The sequence below is a fragment of the Strix aluco genome, chromosome 14 (genome assembly GCF_031877795.1).
Source record: "Strix aluco isolate bStrAlu1 chromosome 14, bStrAlu1.hap1, whole genome shotgun sequence".
Classification (NCBI taxonomy): Eukaryota; Metazoa; Chordata; class Aves; order Strigiformes; family Strigidae; genus Strix; species Strix aluco.
Genome location: NC_133944.1, coordinates 5,937,124 through 5,963,273, shown reverse-complemented (window position 1 = coordinate 5,963,273; position 26,150 = coordinate 5,937,124). Strand labels below are relative to the sequence as shown.

At 40.0% G+C, this 26,150-nt stretch overlaps 1 protein-coding gene across 3 annotated transcripts in view; it reads left to right on the top strand.

The window, feature by feature from the left end:
* The first annotated feature begins 404 nt into the window (after positions 1–404).
* Positions 405–26,150, top strand: part of CDYL2 (chromodomain Y like 2) — a 60,984-nt gene continuing 35,238 nt past the window's right edge. Inside the window, exons 1-3 of one of the 3 annotated variants that reach the window (XM_074839898.1) lie at positions 529–614; positions 895–1,001; positions 5,690–5,798. In XM_074839898.1, the coding sequence (XP_074695999.1) occupies positions 952–1,001; positions 5,690–5,798 (159 nt within the window). In that variant the 5' untranslated portion in view covers positions 529–614; positions 895–951. Of the gene's footprint in view, positions 615–894; positions 1,002–5,689; positions 5,799–26,150 lie in introns of all 3 variants that reach the window. The other 2 variants (XM_074839899.1, XM_074839901.1) reach the window with 2 other exon arrangements.

The window sequence follows — 26,150 nt, the reverse complement described above, 5'->3', positions numbered from 1 at the left end:
GCCCGCCTCTCCCCGCGGTGACCTTGGGCGGGCGCCGCGGCCCTCCCCGCCGCGCGGCCGCTCCTTCCCCCCCCCCCTTTTTTTTAATTTTTTTAATTTTTATTTATTTATTTATTTTGGCCGCGGAAAGAGTTTGAAGCGCTCCCGGCTCGGAGCGGGGGGGGGGTTGGGGGGGGGGGAAGAAGAAGAGGAGGAGGAGGCCGCCCTCCGAGCGGCCCCGGGACTTTCCCTGCCGGAGGCAGCGGGGGGACCCGTCCCGGTCCCCGTCCCCGTCCCCCCCCCCCGCCTCCCGGGGCCAGGGAGGGTGGCGGCGGGCGGGCGGGCGGGGTGGGGAGAGGGGAGGGGGGGGGCGCCGGCCCCGCCGCCGCGGGGGAGACGCGGCTCCCGGCGCTGTGCGCCCGAGCTGCTGCTGGTTACGCCAGCCCCGCCGCCTGCCTCTCTGCCTCTCCTCGCCTCTGATTCTGCGCACAGCCAGCCCCAAAGCCTGTCATTCTGCAAAACACAGTTTACTCAACAGAGAGAGCGAGTGGGGGAGCGGGAGAGGTGGAGAGAGGGAGACGGCGCGGAGGAGCCCAGTCCCGCAACCCAGCATGGCTTCAGGGGACCTTTACGAGGTAGCGGGGGGCCGCGGGGCGCCGCGGGGCGGGAGGGCGGCGGGGGGGGGCGCCGGCCGGGGCGCCGCGGAGGGCAGCGGTGGCGCGTTTGGGAGCCGCTCCGCGGAGCCCTCGTAGTTGCCGAAGAGCGGAGGAAATCGCCGAGGGAAGGGCTGGGGTGGGGGGAAAAGGGCTGGCGTGTGTGCCGGGGGGGGGAGGGAGGGATGGAGCGGCTCCCCTCCCTTCCCTCTGCCTCTCTCTTTCTCTTTCTCTCTCTACTTTCCATCGGGCTTGATCTTAGCAGGCCTTGCAAGAGGGAAGGAGGAAGGAGTGAAGGAGAGCGAGAGTTAGCGGTAGGATGGGGAGGCGATCGCAGTGTGATGAGCCCGGAGAGTGGAGAAAGTCCAGGTAAAGTCATAGGCGCTCTGAACGTGCTGAATGTGCAGATTAGTGCGAAAAAATGCGCCTTAGCGCTGCCGGGAGGCGCAGGGATGGAGGCGGCTCTGCGCCCGCTGTGCAAAGTGCAGGAGCCGGCGCCAGGTTGCTTCACCTCGCACCCGGGGGGCGGCGGGGGCGGCGGCCGGGCCGGCGCGGGGGGCCGCGCCGCGCTGCGCCCCTAGCACCATGGCGGGCTGCAAAGTTTGGCGGGGGCCCCGCTCCAGAGGGGCCGGGCGGCCCGGGGGGCGAGGGGGGGGCGGGCGGCGCCGCGCCGCCGGCCCCCCGCAGCCTGGCATACCGGGGGGGGGTGTCGGGGGTGTCCCCCACCCCCGGCCGCAGCGGCGGGGAGAGCGGCGAGGCATCGGGAGACGGCAGCCCGGTTTCCAGGTCGGGGGAAGGGGGGGGAGAGAAAGGGGCTGGCAGGCGGTCGGCGAGACCCAGCCAAATTTTGACCTCAGGCACCCAGTTCTAATGCCCAAACTGAGAACAAGTCTAGCCACTCTTCCCGTTGCCAGAGAAGAAGAAGGGAGAAAGCAAAAATTAAAAATAAGAAAGACTGGACCTGAGTGTTTTAAATATCCAGCTCCAGTCGGTGGGACCAGAGTGGAAGTCTACCATCTAAAAAACCCAAACAAGACTGGACGTCCTACGCCAGTTCTGGGTCTGGAGCACCTCCTCGGGCTCAGCGTTTCCCGGTGAAATGGTGGTCTGTGTTGTGGCTGTCTGGAGCGCACAGTTTAAGGGCCAGGACATAAACAGTCACCTTCCAGTTGGAACTGTGTGCCGATGATTAGGCGCTGTTCAAGCATCAGGGTGTGCTTGGGTGTGGTATTGCGGCTGTGGTTCGTTGGACATAGTTGGACTTAACTCTCCGTTTGGTGATCTCGATGATCAGCTGTAGGGTCTTAAGTGCAAGAAGTGGAGGATCTGGCAGGTTTCACGTAGACAGTTTTTACTTTCTCACAGTCTGTGAAAGTCTTAACAAAGGTCATAGTTAAGGGATGACATTGCTCTATTAGGACTTTGCTGAGTGGGACACAGACCTCCTCTGCAGTCAACGGCACTTATGCTCTCCTATATGGTGTTAAATTATCAGAAGTACTTGATGATTTGAATAGTATCGTTGACCTTTTTCTCCACCATTTTGCGGTATCTGTCATATTACTTTGCAATTTTAAGGCTACTGCATGTCAACTGTATTGCTGTTGTGACTCTGGCATAGCCAGTGGGAGTTCTGTGAAGAACAACACTGACCCGAAAAAGTTAGTGATAAGATTTTGTATTGGTAACTTCTGAGATGCGTAGAGGATCTTTGCCTGGTCTTGTCTAAGTTTTCTTCAGATGTCTGGATTATTTCTGGACAGAAATAAAACTGGTACCTCTAAGGTAGCCATGCTGGTTTAGCTCCTCATCATTAAAAATTTTTCCTTTTTTATGATCTTTGTGTTACTGTAAGACGATGACGTTTGGCAGTTGGATGTGGGCTGTGCCTTGAGTGCTACTGCACAGCATATGAGTGATGCTGCTCAAGTAGTAACCTGGCATGGAGGTGTTCTGTGAGAAAATGGACTTACAACCCGGTTTGCAGTCAATTTTAGGCCCAGTCATTTTGCAGGCATTTGCAAGGATGAATGTGAATTGGTAGTGGTGTGGTTCAGAGCCTCTGAATCACTTCTTTGTTACTCCATTTGAACTACTTTTGCTTATCGTTCTATCATATGGAAGAATTGTATCCACCAGAACAGGTAAGTGGAAGTACTCCTTGTTGTGTGAGGTGTTTGGAATACGACCTTCTCAGCTGGTCGTGGTGTAAAATCTTTATCTACATGTCCAATATGTGGGAAGAAGTACATGCAGGAATTTGATTATCAATCCATCTGCATTTTGCATCTCCACTGTGAAGTCCTCCATGATGGAGGTCAGAAGAAATGTCTAGAAGGCTGAAGAGTTTGTATGGCTAGTAGGTAGCAAGTGTGTAGATGGTAGTAGCTTCATTTAAAAAACAACTTGGCTTTGCCTCCCCTGCACCTTCCCATCCTGGAAAACCAACCGCATCAAAGGGGCTCATTAGAAAAAACCTCTTACAGCTGTGATGTCCCACACCCATTAGCACATGAGATGGAGTGCTTTGTGCCTTCAGAGCTGACACCTCTCTTCTTGCTTGGATAAATCATTCTTTTCTGTCCTCCTGAACAAGTAAAACGTTATGTGGATGGAAGGATGACCATTAAACAGTTTCAGGATTTTAGCTTGAAATATGCTGGGGCTATTGGTGTAAATAAGTAATTTGGGGCTTATGGTGACATTCCAAAGGTATTCCACTCCTGATTCCCCTTTGACTCCATTAGTAATATCTGAGTCCTTCAAGGATTCTTACTGAACTTCAGCAAATAAGACAATAATTACCTCTGCACTTGAGAGTATTTAATACTGGCTGCAAAATTATTTTTGTTAAAGCCAATCATGATCTAGGAGCCATGATAAAGCACATTACAGTGTGTATTACCTATACTAACTTCTTGTATTTTGGTGGCACTCAAGAAACTTAAGTATAGAATTTTAAGTTTTGGAAATAGATGTGCATATTTATCCTGTCAGTTCATTCATTTTCTACTGTTGTGTTATTTTAAAAGGCTTTTCAACATTTTAAACTTAAATTCAATTAATATCTTTATATTGAAGCAAAATAAGATGACAGACAAAACAACCTCAGTGTTTGGTTAACTAGATGCCTTTTTCTAGTTAGAAATCTAATCACCTGAAATACCTCCTATTATATTTCTTTTAAGACTGTGAAACAGGTACGGATTTATTCTAGAAGCAAAAGAACACCCATTCTGTGTTTACTGGTAGTCAGTTCTAGATTTGTGTATTAGAACCAAGACACTTTACATCAAAAGAGAGTTACTTCCATTATATGATAGAAGGCAGGTGTTAGTTTTGAAGTTTTATTTTTAAATAATTGTTTTCCCTTTAACAGTAAGGAATGCTGTATATATTTTAGTGTAATTCTCAGGCTATATAAAATACTAGTTTGGCTTTGCTTGACTTCCATGTGCTTATGACTTCAAGCTTTTCTGAGTGGATGAAAGAGTCACAAAATACTCCTTTTTTTTTTTTTTTTTTTCCTCATAAGAGGTAACCTGTTAAATATTAAAGAACTATAGTGCACATTCCTTAGAAATAACAAAATGAAAATAAAGGACTGACAAAAGGGTATTCCCAGTAAGGCAGCCCTATTTTGCTAAAGCAAAATTCAAATACACTGTTGGATGTGTTGATAGGAAATCCTCATTAATTTTGGTAACAAACAGAAAGGGTAATGTATTTACTCTTAAATACCAAGTCTGTTGATTCATATTAAAGTTGTTGTCAGTAATTTGAAGTAACATTTTGTATTTTCCATGTACAATTTAGTTCTCACGTTACCTGAACCCAAATAGTTCTCTCACAAAGACACTGATATTAAAAGTGTATGAGATGGCTTTAGAGGGGAAAAAACTTTATTTTTCCTAGCACAGAGCATCCCGTTTACTGCAATAAAATTCCACTTTATTGATGAATGTATGAATCAATTATCAGTATCATAGAGATGCCCATGAAGCTGACTGTGATGCTTTCTAATTTAATATTTTGGGGGTTTATATACAATGAACACAATTAGACATTCAGGGATGATGAAATCTAAAGTCTTATTTTAACACTCTGTCAGATTATATTACACCTTAGGTAAGTGATCTAAATATTATAGCTAAATCTCTGAAGAGGACTGTCACATGTATATATTTCTGGATCACAATAATAAAATGAGTCTTTAAAACTCAGCAGTTTTTGCATTAAAGTGTTGGTCTTCATGGAAAAGAGACATTTTTAAAAATGGCATCTTCTCCCTGAAATGATACAGTGCCCCTGGATAGGAGACTTGTCCACCACAGTGACAGGTTTCAATTAAGTCTTAGTCTGTTTATGCAGCTGTGTAAGAATGAGCTGCAGTTTATTTTAGCTCATGTGATCCACCAGAAAGATAGTATCTCCCATTTATACCTGCACTCAGGTACCAGGAACATCAAAACTTGAAGATAATAATGGCAGTGTTTGGCCTGCTGAATCTTTATTACATGTGGAGACATGCAGATTGGAGAGAATACAGCTGAACTTTGGGATTCTGGGTTTGGTCTGCACATGCAGATTTTAGAAAATAATCTTTTTTACAAAGTGCAGAAACGCAAGTTTCTGAGCACTGCGGCTTTCCATCTTGCATCTCTTTCAATGGAGTAACTTTTTAGGAGAGACACATACTTAAACCTGCTTATTGAACTGGAAGACAGAAATCTATTTTTAAAGTATTCACACGTGTATCTTCTAAGGCAGAGGTGACTTGCAAGAAGATGGTAAATTTAAGTAAATATTATTTCTCAAATCAACTTCTTTATTGGTATAACAGTTCCTTGTTGAAGGAACAAGACTGATTTCACAAGCGGAAAACAGTGACTTTAAGTAGGATCTGGGCAATACAGAACAGAGATAAGCACCTACTCCTTCTGTAGAATGGCAAGCTCTGGGTGCAATGCTGACTTCAGCAATACTGGGCTTGTTCCCACCAGCTAAGCATCTGATCATCTGTAGGTAACACCTTATTATTTTATTTTTTTTTTTAGTGGAAAAGCTTTACTAAGAGCTATTTTGAAGAATCAGCTATTTCTCAATACAGTGTCATCGATCTATTACCAAAATCAGTTTTTAGAAGACAACTGTCCTCAAAATAAGGTAACCTGTGAGCAGTATTACCCTCAGTCAGTAGAAATCTAGAAATCTTGCTGCCTGATGAAAGTTTTCAGCACTCTATTCTTAATTAGGTGTGATTTGCAGTGCAGACAGTATTCTTCAATCCTAAAGCGGGCGATCGTCTGGACAATAGATTAAACTGAGGTATAAAGCCAATAACAAAGAGTTAACCCGAGGTCCTTCTTGTAGTTCTCTAAATTAAAGATACTGAGTGAGTTTCAAACGTGTAACTGGATAACTCTGGCAATATTCATTATCTTACTAAGAAATTCCAGTGTCGAGCCGCATATGGAACATTACAATGCACATAATGACTGTCTTGTTTACCTACAACGTCACTCTGTTACCACGATTCCAACTTCCTCATTACATTGTAAACTGCTTGACATATTTTGGGATACTGAAAACCAATTGATTTCTTATGCATGTTACCATTTTGTTACAATCTTGATGACGTGCTTTATCTGGATGGAGTGTAGTTTATTGGGATAGCACGTCATAAGCGTACTCCTGCTTGGAAGTGCTACTGAAAATACACTCTGTATCACTCTCTAAAGCCTAAACACATGCAGTGAAGATTCTCCCACCACCAGACACTGAATTCAACATGCTTCCTTTGTTGTCCAGGTTCAGTGTTCATACCTATCTGAAGATTAAAATGACATAAATTCTTGTAACGCTTTCTGAATGACAAATACAGTGCTTTACTTTGGGTTGGTCTTTGATTCAAAATTAAAATCCAGCAATAAACTCACTGTTTAGTAATTCTTTCTTAAAGTTAAAATATTTAGAGAGAGACAGTTCAAATAATGGCAAAATTTAAATGTGGTCTAATATTGAAAGAAATTGGCTAATTATTTTTTTAACTCAATGGAGTAATTGTGATGGCGAGCTATGCTGTAAATAGCATTTCTTTGTCCATTCATTTGACTTTTAGCAGTATTACAGTTTCTTGGCTGCACATTTTCATCAGTGCAATCCCTCTTTGTTGTTTCTCTTTACCCATATATTTTTCAGGCAATTTCTGTAGCACTTTTTATGACACTGGCATGCCGACACTGGCAAAAAAGATTGATTAAATAGTTACTGTTCCTTGTGTTTAAACTATTAGAACAATACAATGTATCAAATTATTTAAAGTGAAATATTTGCAATGTAGGGCAACTAGTAATGGAGAATGTGAATGCTGGCTTGCTTTACATTCATGCAAATAAGATACTCCATTTTCAACAGAAGGAAAATCATCTTTTTTGGCCCGCTGAATAACAATGTCACACTCTTTGTTTATTAACAAAACTTTAGACTGGTAATATTGCAAAGCTGAAGGGAAATACACTTCAATCTGTTTTATTCTATTACACCGAGAAAATGTAGCTTCCAATACTATTTCAATACTGTCTCATTATCAGTCATAATTAAAATATTGTTGCAAACCTATTAGGTCTCTAAAAACTTTCACAATAAGTTGATATGATTGACCTGTGTAGGGAAAAAATTACTCTTCTTGAGGCTTACCAAAGAAGGGGAAAGAGGTTGACTTGCAGAATTGTAAACGGTAGCAGCACGATCAGTAGACTACAACAAAACACTAAAGCAAAAACAATATTGAAAACATCTGTCAGAAAGATACTTTTCTTTGAAAATAGCAGTTGCCCCACTTGGGCTTTGCTAGCTTTCTCACAGACCACCCACAAACCTCACAACCCCTTCCTTCAGAGGGGCAAAACAGGAACAGTGAGAATATTTTCTTCCATAGGGCACTTCACTGCATTTATTTAGATTTTGTGGGGTTTATTTGAAATCATCTTACAATAATGTAATCACTTACATGTGCTCAGCACCCAATGGATTAAGAAGGGATACAAGAGACTACACACCACTAAGTCTGAGCTCCATTGCACGCAAATTAGTAGCACCTATAAAAAGAAATAATCAGCAGATATATGTGAACATGTCTTAGTTTGAAGAAGAGTTAACGTGAATTTTTAGAGGAAGGTCCACATTTCACACAACTTAGTCAATATCCGGCTGGTGTAAATGGATTTTCAAAAAACCTTCTGGTAAGCTCCCACAGGAGCAGCTGCTAATGAAACAGAGCTGTGGCTCAGAACAGTTGGTCATCTCTTAGACTACCTGGTTCACAGAGAGGAAGCAATGAAGGGCACTTAGATAGAGTGTCCAGACATCAGTACTGGGACCTGTATTGAAAAGAATTGCATTTACTGCTGATAACTTATAGATTATTATTAGCATTGTCAAGAGAAAGGTTGACAGTGCAGAGCTGGATGAGAGCAGCTGAAATACAGTGTTTATAAATGCAAGCTAATGATCAAAGGGAAGATAATCCTGACTATACATGCATAACAATGAGCCCTGAAGAAGCTGTTACTATTCAGGAGAGATCTTGGAATCATTGTGGAAAGTTTTTGGGTGTGTCTACACTAGTATTTTAATTTGGATCAGGTGCATGCTTTTGAAGTGAATCTCCTTGTGATCCCCATTTACCACACCTCCGTTTGCATCACAGAACTGTCTTGGAGAGCAGTGACCACACTCCCTTCAGATGCAACTAAACCAGAAAATGTGTTCCAGCTCCTAATGAGTGTCTGGTCCATGGGACCAGACTACTGTTAATTGGAGGTAAACCTCAGGCAAAGAGAATTTTGGGTGTTATTAAAAAAGTAGTTGAGAATGAGATGGAAGATGACCACCGTCATGCCACTGGGCAATACCATTGTGCTTTCACATCTGCAGTACTGTACCCACTTCAAGAAGACACAGAACTCGAAATAATGCAGAGAAGGGCCGACAGGGTGTTGCACAGTATGGAATGGTTGTCAATGAAAAGACACCTTATGACAAATTTCTGGCTGGCAGAAGAAGGGATTGAGGAAGATATGAATGGTATGGAAAAGACAGATGGAGGATGATTAGTTAATTCAGTGATGAATGCTATTTCTCATAGCACAAGAAAAGGCATGCAGCAAATCAAATGATTAGGCAAATGACTGAGACAAAGGAAGCAGTTCTTCACAGTGTTTAAATCTTGGAACTCATTGCTATGGGATGTTGTGGAAGTCAGAACTGTAAATGGTTTCAAAGAATGGTAAAACAGCTTCTTGGAGGATAGATCACTTTATACCTTTCAGCACAAAAAAAAAATCTTTAAACTGCTAATCTCCAGAAGCTTGGAGGGTAGAGCAAGGACAGCGCTTACTCTACAGATGCTGCTTCCTAAGCATCCAGTACTAATTTCTATTAGAATATAAAACATGTTGAGCTAAATGGACCTTTAGTCTGACCTCGTATGGCAGTTCTTAGTTTTGTACTTACTACAGTCATTAAACAAACATAGGTATTGACTAAGATGTTGATACGGTCTGCAGAGATCACATACTTGCCTTACAAGTTGTATTCTGGTATTCTAATTGCTAATCATTGTCAGTTAGTATCCCTGCAAACTAAGGACAAATCAGAATAGTGGGTTCAGTTTCCAACACAGAAAAAGTCCATTTCTCTTTCAGAGACCTCACAGTCTAGACTTCTAACAAGATGCAACAGGTGGTAGAAGCAAACAAAAGAGTAGAAGAAGGGAGGAGGTGATGATGAAGTAATACTGAATCAAACATGAATAATAAAAATGACGTTTTGGCTCATTGCCGTAGCTCTGGATAGTAACTGGGGTAAAAGGGATACAGATAAACTAGAAAACATTTCAGTAAATGCATGGAATGAGGCAAATGATCAAGTCAGTATTATTAGAAGGTTATATTAATGTAATAAAATGTTTCCAGTGAACAAAGCCAGCTTTCTCCTACTTCTGTGAGAAAAGCATTTCAGCATTTAAAAGGGTTTATCCACAACTTCTCTGCATTTACATTTTTGGATGGTCTTCATAGGCTTCCTTAATGCTGTACAGAGTTGTTAATACACATTTATCAATCTCTAAAGGCCTTAGCTGAATATACATTAAAAAGACACTAACTTTTAACAAACCCATCAAGTTGCTATTGTGTTGGTTTTTTTCCAGAAATGGCGATTACTAACATACTGAAATATAAACACCCTAATTTCTCGCTGACCAGCTCAACTTGTCAAATTCTTTTACACATAAAAAATTAACTTTTTTTTGACATCACTTTGCAGTCACTGCAATGAGCAGTGGTATTGTAAACTGTTCTCAGATGTCAGGCTAACTACGAAGGAGAGAACTTTGCTTATGTATCTTACTAGTCTTATTACTAAGAGAGATATTACAAAATAAAGTGTGACATTACACAGTTTTTTAGAAGACTACTTTGTAAAATTTGTTTGACTGTGCTGATGGACTCTCCTTTAAATGTTATGCAGTTGAAATTTGCTCTAATAATATTTTTGAAACTGTTAAATCATTTCCCTTTTTGGAGAAGGGACTGTTTTGCAAAATATAAAATCACATTATCACATTAATACACCTGATGAACTTGTCTTTCAGAAATCGTTTTGCAGTAGGTTTTAGGTGTTTTAGTGCAGGAAATCTGACAGGAAGGGTGCTGGGGAATTCCTGCTAAATATGGTTCACAAGGAAAGAAAATGAACAGTAATGCTTACTGGGCTCGTAAATGAATTCTGAGACCCACAGACTGGAAAGATGTTAATCACAAAGATTTTTGGTGATTAACGTAAGGGAGGAATAGCAGACTCTGGTGCAAACATGAATGCATGAATTTAGGATGACACAGCATGAGAAGACCTTCATTACTGAGAAGTGATTGAACTTATCTTTACCTAAACAGAGGGAGTAGCAACCTTTTAGGTTCAGCAATGGTATGATATAACAGGATAGCTTCAAATTAAATAGAAATATGACTCAAGTATCAAAATCCATACAGGGAGGAGGATGGAGGCTTTCTGGATCCCAAATTAAGCACTAGAAATTACAGGGGAAACTACATTTACGTACTAAAATGCATTCACATGACTTCAGAGGAAGTAACCTGGAAGTTCTTGAAGGAATAAATACTGGCTCATAAGGAGCAATTAAAACTTTGCCATGCGACTGCAGTAACTGGAAGCGAGACTGTAATAGAGTCTGGGTGCACAAACTCAAGTTTTTCCCAGTCCAAAAATGAGAAAAGTTGAAAAGCAGCTTCCACTCTTGTGTAATGAGACACTACCACTGGTTCATAATTTTCTTCTGTGCTGAAATGTCAGAACCGATGTACGTTAACAGTCAGGAATGGAGATGGTAGAGATGATGAGGAACTTGACAATGTTTTATCCAAGTAGTCACTCTTCTATACCTAATACTACTATATGCTGCAGATTAACACATCATAGTATGCAGTATTTGTATAGTCAGCAAAATACACCATAGTATGGAAAGAGTGATAAAAGTAACAGGAAACTGAAAAAAGCAATAGGTATCAGCTTTGGCTCTTTGGCAGCAGCAGACATAAATGTGTTCGGGGTTTTTATTTAGTTTTTACAGTGGAAATGCAAAATGACTGCTTTTCTGTCTTTATGTATAAAGTGTGAGACAAGCAATTAAATAAAAAATAGACAATTCAGGCTGCAAAACTTAGTAACACTGAATGTTCCCGTTACTTACCTTTATGGCCTGATAATGTCTATGCACAATAGAAGCCCTAATCATCTGTGCACTGATGATACACAAAAGATGCAACAGAAACCCTGGGGAAAGCTGTGCATGTTAATGTATCTTCACATATACCAGGGAAATAGCGGCTCTTTTACTTTACACCCGCAGAAACACTCGTGTTTCTTAATAAAATAAAAAGAGTGAGGCCCTTGGCCAGCTTTTATGGCCTTCTCACTGCTGCATTTTATTTGCCCCTCGGTGTCAGGAATGACAGTCCTCAATTAACTGGGAGTCGTAGGTCTCTCAGAAGCATTGTGTGGCTTCACAGGGCTGAGCAACGCCTTCAGAGCCCAGGCGATTTGGATCAGCTCCTTCCTCTGACTTTCCTTTGGTTTAGGACCTGCTGTAGCATTTTGCACATAATACTGAGGTGTTAGTACTTTCAGAGAAGCTGAAGTATAAATACACCATCAGACTCTGGGGTGGGCAGGCCACCTGTGTGACCTGACAGCAGCTAAGGAGTATGAGAGTGCTCTGCTCCTCCGTGTCCTCCCTCAGCAAAGACCATTTGGAGGCCATTGGAAGGAGACTCTTCCACTGCCCTCCTACCGTCCTCCCCGCTGCCTTCTCACCAGCAGCAAATGACTTCCAGTGCCTTTCCCATGCACTGGCATGCACTTGCATCAGATGACAGATTAAAGCAGGAGTGCCAAGGTGGCCTTGCCATCTCTCCCTGCTGACTAAGGCCTATGCAAACAGTACGTTATATGGCATTTATCAAGTGGACGAAGATAACAAAAACTCCAGGCTCCAAGGAAGACACCCTTTTTTTCTTTCGTTGCACACATCACAAGCTTTGGATTATTATTCTCATCAATCTTTCATCACACTGATAGAATGCGCTTTCATCGAAGAACAGCATGGCTCAACACGTGGACTGCCTGTTCTGGTTCGTAATCTTGTATGAACTGTTGTTCTTGCTGCCTCAGAAAGCTTCAAGGAATTGCTAGAAGAATTGATGGAAGGCTGCTGTTTCTCCCAATTGAATAACATGTCCCCTGGCTTTGTCATGAGCACTACAAAGGATGCCGGATCTTTTTCCTGCATTGTTTGACCGTCCTACGCTTTTGCTTTCTGACATGACATTACTTACAGTATTTCTAGAGAGTGCCAGTGATACCACATTTCTCACTCTTAGAAGTGGTATCAAGTATTGCAGTGTGTGCATGGTTACCTCTTATTGACAAGCTACTGTGGGCTGTGATTTGAATTGTTCTGCAACTGTGCTGCTGTTATTTTTTGTGCTTCATCCACTCATATCAAATACCACTGACAACCTGCTGTGTTTAGAAGACAAAGACAGATCTTCTTTTAATGTGAACTGGATCTTCTGTGTGTACCATGAATGATGCCGTTTTCCTGCCCTGCTATTAACTGCTGCTCTTGTAGCTTATTTAGTATACAGGAAAAAAGTCTTGCTTACTGATCAATTAAGGTGTGTAACTACTTTTTTATTTTGGATATGCAATCTGCATTGCTGTTATATCTTAGAGTATACACCCCTTGATTTTTCTACAGTCCATTTCAAGATCAAGTACAGTTCACAAACCAAGGACAACATTCTTTAATGCTGTTTTATCCCCAAGCCACATGGCAGAATTCCTTAGGTAACTGAAGTAATTAGTGCCTTAACATAACACTTCTGTAAAATGTCTAGATTTCCTATTAATTCTAGGGTTTTGTGCAGCTCAGAACAGCTCTAGCAGAACCTTCCCTGAACATCTTTCTTTCTTCATGTCCAGCAGCTGTTGGTCCTATGACTACCAAAAGGCAGCCATTCCAAGATCACAAGCATCCCTGGTAATCAAAAGTTGCAGTCTAGTGGCAGTTGATCTTTCAGAGTGCAGAGTTACACACTGAGGATGTTGTTTAGCACTGAGAATCGCAAAGGTATGTTTTGGATGTGTATTTAAATGCATACACTTTTACAGGCATTGAAGGGATATCTGGGGATTGCCTACAGATATTTAGTATTTGATACATCACTTATTCAAGATTTGGAAAGTACTTTAGTAGTAAGCCTCAGGGTTAGCAGAGGAACTGCGTGATAAACCTTAGATCTCAAGAAGAACTGATAGCAAGACCTACCTTTTCATTCCCCCTCTGATTATACAGTAGTGTAATAGGGCTTTGCAGTGACAGATAGTGTGTAACAGAGAGACAGGATGAACTGGGGCTGTTTTACAGTCAATTTTGTTGTTTTTTTTCTTTTGAAGTGACTAGTCTTTAGCTCCATTTCTGAGAAGGTTACTTGAACCTCTGACTCAAACAGAGACATCTCTGATCGGGGTAAACCAGTAGCTGCAACACTTCTGGGACAGAAACTGCAGACTGTTAGGAGCACGTTTCCCTTTGCAAACATGGTGGCAGCTGCTTTCGATCTGTGGCTTCTCACTGCTATTGTGTGAGGGAATCACACTCCCTGAGTTTCAAGAGCCACAACAGAGAGGAAGTAAAGCTGTGGCTCATTTAGGACTGGGTGCTATTTTAATGAGCTTAATAAATTCTATATAGGACTGGGAGTTTCTTTGGAGTTCTCAGTCCTGCAAAGCAGTGCTCTCAGTCTGACCTTTGAGCCTTGTACACTATGGAGCTCTAAAAAACTGCACCCGTTGTATGCTGCACCAATTTCAGCAACATCAGCAGCCCTAGTGTAAGTAGCTCACCCGCTTTAGCAGCTCTTTTCAGCATCAAGTTGATCAGACTTCTCTGAACAGAGCTTAAATGACACTGTACTGCAAATGACTTCCACTGCCCCAGGTCACCATGTTCACAGACATTTACTGAAGTCCAGGAGCTCCGTACTCATGTAGAAACAAACTGATTTGCTTTGTGAAGTAAGTACCCACAGAAGATAAGGAGTTGGCATTTTTGTTAACCAAACTCATCACATGGTTAAAGCCAAAACGTTCATGAATGTTAATACTGTTCTTGTAAAACATGAATGGCAAGGATTCGTTTCATGTGCACTGTGGACACTGACCTTCAAAGGGCAAAATTCATTGCAGCACCATTTATCTCACTTTTAGCAAAGCAGGATGGAAGGAGATCTCCTCTAAGTTAGTCATTCTACAGTCATGGCTATCAACTCCTCATCACGGTCAGCCATGTCATGTAATCACTGTCATCAAAAGAAATGGATATCTCGATCAGACTCTATCTTACAATGAGCAGGGTTCTCACCCTCTCCTCCTAAAGTTAAAGGTTGCTTCTGGAAGGGATTTCTAACACCTATCTCCCATAGTGGTTAGGGCTGAAAATGCACTGGAGGAAGGACTCAGTCAGCCAGCAAACTCTCAGGCCTCCTCTGCAGTAAAAACATTCACCATAGAAACCTCAAAATGACTCAGGGTGATGAACTGGTATAATTTTAAAAGAAAAGTACTATCACACCTATTTTCTGGCTACGGTACAGTTTTATTAATGGACATGTATTGTAAATTATATGTGCTTGGACAGGCTACTTTGGAACACTCAAAAACTAAAAAAATTACTTTTATAAAATTATTCCAGTGTGCTTTAATACCAAAAGCTGAGAAATATGGTAGATATACAAAGAAAATTAAAAGCCCTAGGGCTAAATATTTTTATAAAAGTAATTTAAAAAACAGAACTTGAACAAACCAAGTTGACCTTGCTTGTTGCAGTGCTGGAGAGATTATGAGTATAGCACTGTTTAAATAACATATCAGAATCTACCAGTGGTGTAATGCTTTGTGACTTCTACTAAGACATAATCTATAGTTTTTGACTCAGATGATTAGGGAAATGTCTGATATGCTAGGTTCTACTGTCACTTACAGGAAGGTAATATATGTATATTAAAAAAAATTAATGCTATCCTACTATTTGGTTAAGCTATCTTTCCCTTCCTTTTTTATGACACCTTTTGAAAAGGTTTTCAGGTATCTAAAACCAAAACATTCCTGAGGGTCTGGCCCTTACGTGAAAATATTCACAACTTTCCAGAATGCTCATGGTGCAAAAGACTGTGGCTTTCTTTCAGGAAAATGAAGGCATCCTAGAGCACAACAGGATTGCTGTACCTTTCCTTATGATAGATCTGTGGTGCTCATTTTTGTGTGTGTGTAGCTCGAGAAAGTAGTAAATCTCCCATGTAACATACGGCTAAGGCAGTCACTTTCTTCACCAGTGGGGACATGTAATTTAGGCAATAGGTACAGTGATTTCAAGATCATTCCTAATCCCAAACCGCTTGTTCCACTCTGAAGTCTAAGGCACGTCCTCAGCGCTCGGCCCTTTTCTGTGCTTTTCCCATCCCAACTCATCCCATCCCTTTGTGCTGTTAGTGGAATTTCCCCGGATGTTGCTACCCTTGTCTTTGGGAAGTCATCCGGCAGCCCTGCAGCCCCCGCTGCCCATCTCCGGCTCTCTGGCACCCCACTGCCTCTCTCGGCTGCCTCCACGCATAGGAAAGCCTGCAAAGTAAGACAGGTTTTCCACAGCTGAGTCCACAGAAAACTTGGCTTCAAAATTAAGCTCAATATGTACAGCTTTCATGTAGGCTACAACAGTATTATAAGGACAGGGAAGTGTAGATTATGTACTTTCATCAGTGAATGAAAATCTCATTCATACTCGGCTGCCCTGGACCACTGAGCTCATGTACCACTAATGCAAACTACTGCCTGAATTTACCCCATGGAGTTTCCTGATCTCTGAAATGCAGAACTGGGTTATTTTAGTAGAAATTGATTCACTAGTCATGAATTTCGTTTGAGAAACTAATGTAATTTTGGTTCGCTGTCTGCTCTGAAGTGACAGCAGTTCTTTTACATACCCCAACAGTCTCAACAAACTATTTAGTAAGTTTGAGGTTGAGAAGAAAATGCTGTTACTTCTTCATTTCCCACAACACAGTTTATGGTGAAGCACTTGTGCCTAGTGAATGGTTTCTCAGGTCAGAAAAACCAACTCCTTTCTTATTTTGGGGCACGTGTATCCAAAGGATACTAATCCTTTGGATAAAAAGACTTGAATGTACTTTACTATGGTAAAAAATATACAAACCAGTGAACTCAAAGTATTTAAACTCTTTCCTTACATTTGATTAGTGCTTTATATGGCTGCTTTCAGAACATTCCTAAAGTGTTCTAATTTGTTTAATTAGTATTTTTGAATTCATAGCGTGTGGTTTTAAAAAACCCAAACACTGAAAAAGTAATTTTTTTAAGGGTAGATTATTAAATTTTTGTAGCATGTGTAACTTTCATGTGTTGCTTCTTTTTAAGGTTTTGCACTTATGTAGTATTATGACTCAAATTCAAATAAACATTTAGCATTTGATTTTTTCACAAACGAATGAGGATATTGTTGTCCTGTTTCAGAAAGGGCACAGATTTATGCGGATGTAGAGCAGTTTGTAGACAGATGTGGGTAATTATATAGTTGTATGCAATGATCCAGTATAGCACAGGGGAAAACTGTTCTCTTTGTCCATATGACTGAACACATGGGTACAGAATTAAGACAGTAAGTAGTAAACTTTTTGCATAGCAGGAATAAAACTGGGACACAGAACTGAACACTGCACATCATCCTTACATTTAAATTTTCCTTTTTCTTTGGTCAAAATTGTGCCATCTCTCTAAGAGATGCATTATTTTTCTAAGCAATAAAACCAAAGTAAGTGACTTATATTGATTTGGTGAATGCAGTTATTATAGTCCTGCACTTCATAAAAATATTCCCCCTCAAAATTATATGAAATAAGGTGAATTTGAACTTCAGACACAAGTGGTGATCCCTAACAGTTATGATGAAATTTTGGAATATGGCTTCTGGAGCAGCTACAAAATTTTAGACAGAGCCATCACATTAGCACCCAAATTTTACAAAACTTAAAGAAATATGGAGACCATCTGTTCAGTTAGCTGCAAACCACTTTGCAGGATTTAAGGTCTGGAAAACGAAATTAGCTAACAGAGATACAAAAGGTGCCAGTGGCTGGAAGTTTACCCTTCATAAATTAGAAATGAGTACTTTTTAACATTAACATAGCATTTTATTTATAGCACTTAGAAAGATTCACTAACAGCAGTGGTGTACTTTCTGTGAATCACTTCAAATTAAGATGCGATGATTTTCTAATAGATGTTTAACTAAGTCAGAATTTGCGACCTAGTGTGAAACTGCTGAATGAAACATTCCTGTGTAGCCCAAGACAGGCTAGATGGATGTAATTGTCCCTTCTGGCCTTCAAATCTGTGAATCTGTGGGCCTGTAATTAATGATGTCATGACAGTTAACTAATCAAGTCTGGGCCATCATACTGAAAAGGAACATCCTCTTAAGTGGAAGTGGCACTGGTACTTCTTCAGTGCCACAGTATATGAAACTTATTCTAGATCTGTATTCTAGAGTTTTTTTCAAAATGTTATCAAGACACTCCATTCCCAAAAGTTTTATAACCACCGACTAATAGTTTGTCAAAAAAAGAAAACTGGTCATATTGAAAGAAATTTTGTGGTATCATATGTCATTCATTCTGGAAGGTCACTATTATTTTAACAGTTTTTCATTTTTAGACTATACTACACAATAAACACCTGAAATGCTAAAAAGGTCAAGCTCAAACATGCAGAGTCTCTTTCACCATTATTATTAGAACATCTGATGAACAGACTATTATTAGCCTTTTATTTTAAACAGTGGTTAAAAACCTATAGTTTTAAGAAAGACATGGTGACCAACTGTTCCAGAATGAGTTCTAGTGTGTGAATAAAATAAGTGCATATCACTCTCATGTAGCAGAAATTTTCAGTACTTTATATTGTTACAACTAACAAGCTATTTCAGACTCTTAAGTCTTTAGAATTATAAATTTTCTCACTGTACATGCAGCATATTTAGATTATCACAGGATGCCATTCATTGTACAATGCCTACAATTACTTACATAATTAGATTTCATATTGGTGACTTATGAGTCCTGTAACTAGACAGGCATTAGACAGGGAAGAGAACCTAGATCCTAAAATACAAACCGTGGGGTAGAAGGGAGCTTGAAAAATCTCTTTGTTCTCTAAATATCTACTATAAAAAAACCTAAAGCCAAATAGATTTTTATGTTGAACAAAAAATGCAATTATGCTGCTTACACAAAACTGTGTGGCTGATTGATTAACTTGGACTGGACTCTCTGCTGTTAATATATATAGTATTATGAACGGTTTAAAAATAAATAAGAAAGTACATCACCAAACAGTTGAAAGTGGAAAGATTTCATACATTTTGATTATCTTGACTAAAAATTATTTCATATGATATGGCCATCAGAGGAAGCAACTAAACACCTCAGAGTGCCCATCAGAGTAAGAAAAATTTCCAACAAAATGTAAGAGATGTACAGGTGATTCATACACCTTCTTGTCCCTTACTGTCACCTTCAGAAGACTCTCTCTAGCCATTTAGAGAGAAACTGAAGAATGTTCCATTCATTTTCCCCCAGTGGCTGTCATCTAACTAGCATATATCCTTACATGTGTTGCAAAATATCTCAGATTCCCTTTAAAAGTAATTCACTGGTGCAAACTTGCCTTTTAAAATCTGCACTGACTATTTGTAATTGTGTGCATTAACAGAATCAACAAGGCAGAAATTGTAAAGATAATGTAGCATACGGTACTGCATGTGTTGTATTTGCCCTGCACTGCACAGTGCGTATTCTGAATACTGCATGTGACATTCAACAGCCAAGGGCAAGGTCTTTTCCAGAATAACACCGAATTTTTATACTGCAAAACTAACATCTTTGTCTTTGGGGCATACTAAGCAATCATTAGCACTGATCTGACAGACAGTCTATACTAGATTTTGTGATTAACATATTCTGACCATTTAATTTTAAGAACATTATGGCCCACTACATATTAAAGGAAAGTGCTCACTGCTCCGAGCTCCACCTGTGATGCTGTTAAATAATAGTAATGATCATTAGTATCCATTTAGTAGGATAGATTTGCATGGTGCTTTGTAACTATGAAAATAACATTTCAGAGTAGTAATTGGGGAAATACATACTCTTTAGGGAAATTCTATGATGATTTAAAGACAAACTGTCAGTTTGTTTAAATCTTTCTTCCATGACCACCTGAAGTTTCTTGTTTCCTTGGAATTAAACTAAAAACTTTAACTATGCATATCATCTTGAAATCCTCAAAACATCAAAACATGAAATAGTTTCTTCTTCTTATCTAGAAGACAAGCTTAGTTGCATTCTAGATACCTTATCAAGTTTAGTTAATATCCCTAAAAATATTCCAAAAGGATGAGGTTTATCTTCCTTCACTAGGCTACAGCTGGCAAGCATAATAAAAGCAATACTTTCTCCAATATTTGTCAGTATTTCTGTTGAAGTAGTAAGAATATAACACTCCTCCATCATGCGTGTTACTGTTTATTTGTATGGTATTGTTCTACGTATGCCTTTGTACGTAACTGCTCTTTGGAGAAAAAGAAAGGTTGACATTTGATCAGAAATTCCTTATGTAATTCCAGAGCTGTCTAATCCAGGTGTATTCTTTTTCCCAAGAAAAGGAAATGTGTATTCATCTTACGAGTCTCTTACCACTCCCGAATATGCTAGGACCTTCTTGGTCTTGTCAGGACATTACACTGCATAATCTGCTACAAAACTGCTAAATACAAGCAGCAGCTAGCACAAATCCTAAATGCAGATATTCAGCACAAGTCAATCTTGGGGTTTTTTCCTGGTTTTATATTGCTCACTGGGCTTCAAACCAGATTTGCTTTATCAAAATTTTCATTTTGGAGACTGCTGTACATAAAAATTACTTCAATGCACCTTTCCCATTTTCAACACCAGGTCTGAAATCACTTTACAGAGAGGATGTTCCTTTCAGATAAGGCACATAAAAATAAAGAGAACAGCTGAGGTGGTGAGGAGGACTGGAAACAGAAACTCAGACTTTCAAGCCCCATCTAAGTATCTTGTCCCGTGGAGCATTCTGTTACTATCTGTGCGCAAACCTCAAGGATAGGAACAAGAACTACAAGTGCATTTTAATTAGTATGTTTCCTCTTATCTTTGTGGTAAATGTATGGTAACTTCTCCCTTTTATCCCTGTCTTTAATTCCTTCATATTGGATGAAGAGCAAATATGTAGCTGCTATCATGGAGCATGTTGTATGTTTAGACCCCAAGTTAGCACATTCCTTCTTCTGCTTATACCATTATACAAACACTGAAAATACACTGAATAATAACTTCACAATGTATCTCAGTATTTTAAAATGTCCATTTAATGACTAAGAAAATCTTTTTAACCTTATGATCAGCTGACCTTGGTCCTCCAACCCATCTCTCCCTGTACATCTCAGAGAGTAGATTGCTCTTGCTGTATGACCTGAAAGTCAACAAACCCTGATGGTATCAAGTCAAGGAAAGAAGGAAGTTCAGAGCTGCTTGTGGGAAACTCCCTTCCAGCCTGGTAAATCCAGACTTGGCTTAATGGAGTCAGTTCATACACCCACTTCCACAGGTTGCGTAGAGCTCAGTTTTTCAAGTGGAAAAAGAATTAATAAAGAATTAGTAAATATTTTAGGCAAAATTTATGTATCGTAGAAACATAGAATAATGTAGGTTGGAAGGGGCTTTTGGGGATCATCTGCTCCAACCCCTTGCTTAAAGCAGTACCAACTTAATTAGGTTACTCAGGGTCTTGTTCAGTCAAGTTCTGAGTATCTCCGAGGATGGATATTCCACAGCCTCCCTGGACATCTGTTCCAGCATTTGACTACACGTATAGTTTGTGCTAGGGACGACAGCGAGAACATCAGAAGATTATCATGGACTCATTAGAATTAGAAGACTAATTAGGTCCAAGATTCATAAGAGTCTCTAAGAACTTATTAGCCATTTGTTAAAATTCCTTTTTGTAATTTCATAAAGCATTTGCAAGTGGGATCTTAGTATTAAATGTGACTCAGAGGTTTCTTACACTGAAGTGTGAGTTTAAGCTTCCATTCATAAAGTATCTGGAAAGTAGTATGGGTGTTGGAGCACCAATGTGTGTTGGTCTCTGCACTAACCCCCAATTAATAACAAGCAGACAGCTGCAGCCTTCCACAGCTTCAGTTTGTGACTGGCATAGTGCCATGGAGAGAACATACACTAGCCTAATCCCAGTGAGACAAATGTAGGGAATAAATCTCAGAAACCCTACATTTATAAAAATATAGTGCCCCATTCTCTGGAGGCACATGGAACAAAGCCCTTTGCCACATCATTGCTGTAAATGTGTCTAGGAGCAGCTGAGGTATTAACACGACCGCCAAGTTAGGAATCTGACTAACAAATACATGGAAAATTTCCTCAGTAATATATTCACTACTTACATATTCAATACTGCTTCGAGCACAGACATTTCTAAATGGTTCCTCAGCTTCATCAGAGTTCCAGTCTCACCCAGATGCTTGATAATGTCTGCATCATCTGTCAACAGAAAGAGAAGATAGCCATCAGCATGGAGATGTGGCACATGCCTCCACAGTAACCCTTGGAGTGATCTGGCAGGCATTTTGAGCAGGATGGCAAGATCTGTACCTCTCCACCACAAAAACCCCGGTGGTGTTCCTTGGGACCTCCCTGAAAGGAGTAATGGATTCCAGTCTATAGCAACCCCTACGGCTAGAAGTGCTGCCAACACTTGGCTGAAACCCTATCATCAGGAATAATGATGATCTAGAAGAACTCATCAATTAACACTTCCTTAGCTTGTGTGAATTACCAAGGCTGAAACAGGACTCATTGAGGTCAAGGAATGGTGACCATCTGTTGCCAAAGTCAGCTTTTGAGAGGATCTAGGGCCTGAGGACAGCAGAAGGGTAACCTGTGATTGTCTCCTCCGCGGCACGCCACTCCGATAGCAGCTCCCGGGGGGACTCTGCCGTTGCCGGAGGAGATGCACATCAGCATGTGGCCGGAGCCTGCCACGCAGTGGGGTGTAGTCAGTCTGACTCACTGCAGACATTTGTACAAGCACAGATGTGTCAGTGCCTTTCATGCACACTGTACAAACGTCCTCCTCACACAGAGTCCATCTAATTGCTCCAAAACACACTCTTACGTTAAATCAATGAATATGCTTTTATGCCTTTGCATCTCCATGTTTGGAGCACTGTCCCCACTTTTTAAATGCAGATTTGCAACTAGCTGCACTCTCAGATGATTTAAAATGCATCCATCTGATGAACACTGACAGCTTTCATAACTGCCTTTACTACTGTCCACAAGATAGTTTGTTCCTTCCAGGCACCAGTAGTAAGTTGATTTTACATGGGACAGAATTCAGATCTTGAACACAAATTAAATCTGCAGCGAAAACCAATGTCATAATTGAGGCCAGAACTTGGCCTACTGACCCTGCTCATCTGAATGCTATTTCTGAGGGGATAACGATGTATTATTCTTCCTTTTTAACAATTACTCCTTCACAGATAATTTTTGAAATTTTATGTGCCATTTTTCTGTGATGTTGCACTGGTATCCTGGATACTTACTTGTAAAGTTCTGTGCTCCTATCATGCCATTATAGTTGCCTAAAGCATGTTTCTTTATTCTTTTTTTCTGCTCTACCTTTCTTTTTGGCTCATTCCTATATTCTGCCATCACATTAGCTTCATTTGTGTAACCAAGAAAATGAAGAATTCTACTGAATTCTGAAAGAAACCTTTGTGTTTCATGACTTTTCTTCTCTTATTATCCCACTACTTTACAAACTGCTACTTCAGCTTTTCACTCAAAGGATTGTCCCTCAACCTTCTATATTGTACAAAGTTATCTATTTTTAGCCTTTTCTTCTAAAACCTATCCCTGCATGGTATTATTCACAAATTTGACTGTTACTACCTTTGCTATATAGATGCTCCAACCAGTTGCCTCCTATTCTAGTTTGGATAGAAAGCATGAAACAGACAAATCATTTATCTTTCTGACATCTCCTTATCCCTGTCCAGCCATTAATATAACACGGACAGAGTTCTTCATTTTCTTCTCCCTCCTGTCTCAGTGATGGGGGAGAGATTACCATCCTCCTTCACGTTCAGCCCTGTAAACTGGGAATTCTTTTTGCCTTGCTGCTCTGTCAAATATGTATTGATCATTTCAAAAATACTTGCATCTCCCTGTGTACAGTAGCTAGAAAACATACTGTCACTGGAGATTCTTTACACAACATACCCAAGAATTGCTATTCCACATCCTGTATCTTGGAGTAACTACCTAATACATGCTCTAATTGTCCATTTGTCCTGTTTTCCAACACAGAGGCTTAATTTTTACCAAGCTATCATTTCAATACGGGGCATGTTCCTTGAAAATATCTTCAAAGCTATTACGTTGTCCTCTTTCTAAGATCCCTGTAAAATTCACTTCAAAACCTTTGGTAAGGACGGTGTGTTGTACAATGGCCACTTAGACTGACCAGTGTCACCTTGTAGCCCCCTCAATACACTGTACCCTCCCGTTGTCTCATCTTCTCCCTGGCGTGTAGGCTTTGCAGCCAGCAAGCTGCCCTTGGACAGTTCTCCTCAGTTGTCACATGAAGTTGGTAAAGTCTCTCTGAACAGCTGAAGTTCATGTTCACGTTGAAATCATAAGTCCTCAGCACCTATGGAAACCACCGAATGACAAACAGCTCCCCAAAACATAGGCTTTCACTTCTTTGTGCTCAACTTTACCACTTTGCTGTAAAAGGGCTAAGAAAATATTTTTCTACCTACCATACATGAACATGTGGTTTATTTTATGACAGTTGTACCAGTAGCATTTGTAAAGCAATGAGTCACTGAGTGGTAGTACAGCAGAGTAGTTCAAATATTTATTTATACTGTATTATAGCTGAACCTTTGTATTTTTTTAATGTGGAATCTTCACTTCTGACTAAGCTTTGGGATGGATGTAAAAGTATTGAACTGAAGTCCTGGCCTTGAGTTGAATCTGAATGAAGCCCATATGGTGGAGAAAAAGACTGAGTGACTGTACAACAGAACACTAAAATAAGCTAGAACTAAACAAGGTAAGGGAGAACAAACTGCAAATGAACATAAAAGAAAACAGCATTCATTTTTTTCTAATGATTTCAGGTGCAACTTTTATGTAAATTAATAATTCCTTCCTGCATTTCTGGACTTGCTTTTATGTTGGTGAAAAGTACCTTTAGTGATAGGCATATTTCTATTTTTTAACTACTGCTCACACATTTCCACAACTGTTTGGAAACATGAGTATTTTTAAACAAATTCCAGGCAGTTTTACTGAAAGAACTGTGATATGTTCACATAAACATTGGTTTGCTTAGAAGTCTCTTCAAGTCCTGCTCCTGTTCCTATAAACTGCTTTTAAAATAAAAGTAAAAAACCTCATCTCTTAAATCTCAGGGATTCCTACTTGAATTTTACTTGCATCTAAGTAAATTGGGAATAACTGCTGACTTGTAGTACTGTAAAGGAAGCATAGGCAGAATCAGGTCCATACTAGGTTGTGCTGAACTCTCCTTTTCTGATAAACACACATTCCCCATACATATACTCTCACGTGGTATAAAACTGGAGAATCCCATTGAATTTGGCAGAGAAACATTTGAGGAAGTAGTCCACAGTATTAGAAAGCTGAGAGCCATACATGTGTCCAAAACAGCCAGCTCTTTGTAGAGCTTAGCAAAATATTTTGTCTCCTTGAATTTAGATTTCTCATTCATCTTTTAGTCATCTGTGCTTGTCACAGAAATAGACTGTACAAAACAGTTCTGCTTCAAGCAAACCTCATCCATGTCTCAATTCTCTTAGATTAGCAGTGTACACTAACTGTGTTTTTAAATCTCACTTATGGTAGTAAATAGGAACAGCATTTATTTTTTACTTTGTTGGTCTACAAACCAGGAAAATATCTGTTGTTTCTAAATTTAAAGTGTGCACTATAATGTACAAAACAGCTTTAGCAGTATAGTAAAAATTACCAGCTGTACTTTAGTACTGAAATAAAAGTAAGCATTTATCATCAAATTCAAATGTTCTAGATAGCATTCTAACAGATTCATTCTGAAATAAATGGTGCTAGCAAGTTTGTAGAGAGTGTGTTCAGAACTAACCACTTTATAACATAAAGGACATCAAGAATTTGGTATGCCTTGCTTCTTGCTTTCCTTTCCTTAAGAAATATGAACACTGAAATACAATAATGAATGATTTATTGTACAGAAGAAGACAGGGAATTGATACATGAAATGCATCATTATGCTTTAGAAGAAATAGAAACCCCCATGTTCTTTGGATTTCCATATATGTTGTATGTGTTGATTAATGTTTTTAAGTGAAAGGGATTTAAACCATTTACGGGGAACAGACCTAAAGAGGTCTCCCCCACATTGCGTAACAGTTATTTTGATGACATGGGTGCACACCTGCACTGCAGAGGAAAAAATCCTGCTCTTCTTCCATATAAAGAACTTTGTCAAGATTGCCTTAACCTACTGCTAAAGAATATCTTTATTTTTTAGTGCACTATTCTTGCACCTTTGAAAACCATCTTGCTTTCCAAATGAAACCTAAATATTTTTTACAACACGATTACTTTTAAAAATGAACAGCTGTTTGCTGTGCAACCTATCAACAATAAACCCAGGCAGAAGTATGTTCTGTATCATGAACAT